The following is a 1880-nucleotide window of genomic DNA, read 5'->3' on the forward strand; positions in this document are numbered from 1 at the left end:
GTCAGAGGATTTGCACACAGATTTCTAACAGGGATCCACCTGCCTCTGCCTCCCTAGTACTGGGATTAAAGGTGTGAGCCACTACCACCCAGCAACTTGTTTTTTGAGGCAGGATCTCCAGAACTTCACTGCGTAGGCTACCATACCCATGTATAGCCTTACGGGAAAGAACAGCTTCATGGAGCTGTATCCTAACTTGACACACAACCACCAAGACAGAGAAACTACAGGAAAGGCATTCCTGCCTCCTGGTGTTCCTTGTTGCCTAAGCGAGTGTTTTGGACAAGAACTAAGAGAAGAAAATTGTCCTTCCTGCATTTACCTGAGTACAGTCAACCATCTTACAGGATTAAGCTGAGCAGTGACTTAGGCAGACTTAGAACAGTTAGTCCCGTGGACTGGGTGCCTCTGAGGCAGTCTCTAAGCTGACTTCAAACATGAAATCCGCAGCCTCCCAGATCATAGTGCTGGAGGGTGTAGAATCAGACTTAAGTTAGGGTCTGAGAGGGAGAGAGACCCCCTAAAAGTGTGGGAATTGCCTCCTCCTCAGACTCCAGCAGCCACCATAGTGTGTGGAGTGGGTGCCCCTCCTGCTGCCTTTCTATAGTTTACTAGTGGAAAAATCATAAACTCTTTCCAATACCCCAGCTTTCCCAACTTCTCTTCAATTGCTGCTCTTTGTCCCCAAGCAGTTTTACCAAAATTACTACCCGGGAGAGCCTCGACCTTTGTCTCCTGCATTTCAGATAATCATTTGGGCACTGGAAAAAAAAAATTGCTGGTCCTCAAGTCTTCAAAGTTAAGTTCTCCTCTCCAAGTCCCCCCCCCCCCCCCCGTGGGGATAAACCAACCCAGACGTACCAACATAGTTCAACACCACTTGAAGGCAGAAAGTCCCCAGTCAAAAGGGGACCCATAACCTCCAATCACTGTGCCAACACATCTCAGTGACAACCGAGGGGACAGGTGTGTGAAGCATCTCCGAGTTGGCTTCTAGGAAAGTTTTTATTTTCACCTGAAATCAGATCATCTCTTAGCCTTGGGACAGGGACATAAACAAAAGACTTTCCCGGGTATTTTCAATACAGCAGTTGTAAACATGCACTGAAAGCTAGTGGATCCCCAAAGCTGATCATCCGGAGTGGGGTCAGGAAAACTTCAGAGACCTAGTCTGGCGACCACCTTCTCACACTTGTAATGTGGCGGCGAGGTGGAGCACAGAGCCACGCTTACCTGACTGACGATGGTGGAGTGGGTCTCCACATAGTGCCAGTCCTCGCTGCAGGGCACCAGGGGCGCGGAGCGGTTGGGGAAGGCAGCGAGTGGGTCGCAGCTGAGCTCCGGACTGGCATTGGTGGCTTCCAGCAGGTAGCGGTGGCAGTGGCCTTGGCCTCGGCGTTCGGCCGGAGCGCGGAGCTCCGGTGCGGTGAGGTTCCACTCCTCCTCGGGGCTCCAGGAGCAGCGCTCGGCTAGCTCGGTGGCACGCGGCCCACGACACCAATAGTAGTCGGGCTGGCTGCCCAGGAAGACCACGCCGACGAAGAGGAAAGCGAAGGTGACACCGGTCAGGCACAGCAGCAGGAACACGCGCCGCTGGAAGCGCCCGAACTCGCCCGCCTTCCTCAGCGCCTGGTCGAACGTGGGCATGGTGCGCCCCGCCACCCCGCGTCCTGCCGCCCGCCGCTCCGCCTGCAAGTGACCCGCGGGCGCCGCCGCCCGCAGCTCTGCACCCGCCGCCCCCGCCTCGTTCGCTCCTCTCTCGCCCTGGCAGCCAGCCCCGGGCCGCTCCTCCCGCTCCAGGCTCCCGCTCGTGCCCTGGGCTGGCGCAGACCCGGAGAGCAGGTTGGGGGTGGGTTCACAGCGGTGCCACCGTGCACCAA

The 1880-nt window shown here is 56.3% G+C and overlaps 1 protein-coding gene across 1 annotated transcript in view; it reads right to left on the bottom strand.

Moving 5' to 3' along the window:
• The window catches only part of Slc22a3 (solute carrier family 22 member 3), a 93047-nt gene extending 91372 nt beyond the window's left edge, over positions 1–1675 (bottom strand). Inside the window, exon 1 of the mRNA XM_005363381.3 lies at positions 1234–1675. Coding sequence (XP_005363438.1) covers positions 1234–1647 — 414 coding nt within the window. The 5' untranslated portion in view covers positions 1648–1675. The remainder of the gene's footprint in view (positions 1–1233) is intronic.
• Positions 1676–1880: the final 205 nt, after the last annotated feature.

Source organism: Microtus ochrogaster, linkage group LG9 (genome assembly GCF_000317375.1).
Source record: "Microtus ochrogaster isolate Prairie Vole_2 linkage group LG9, MicOch1.0, whole genome shotgun sequence".
Classification (NCBI taxonomy): Eukaryota; Metazoa; Chordata; class Mammalia; order Rodentia; family Cricetidae; genus Microtus; species Microtus ochrogaster.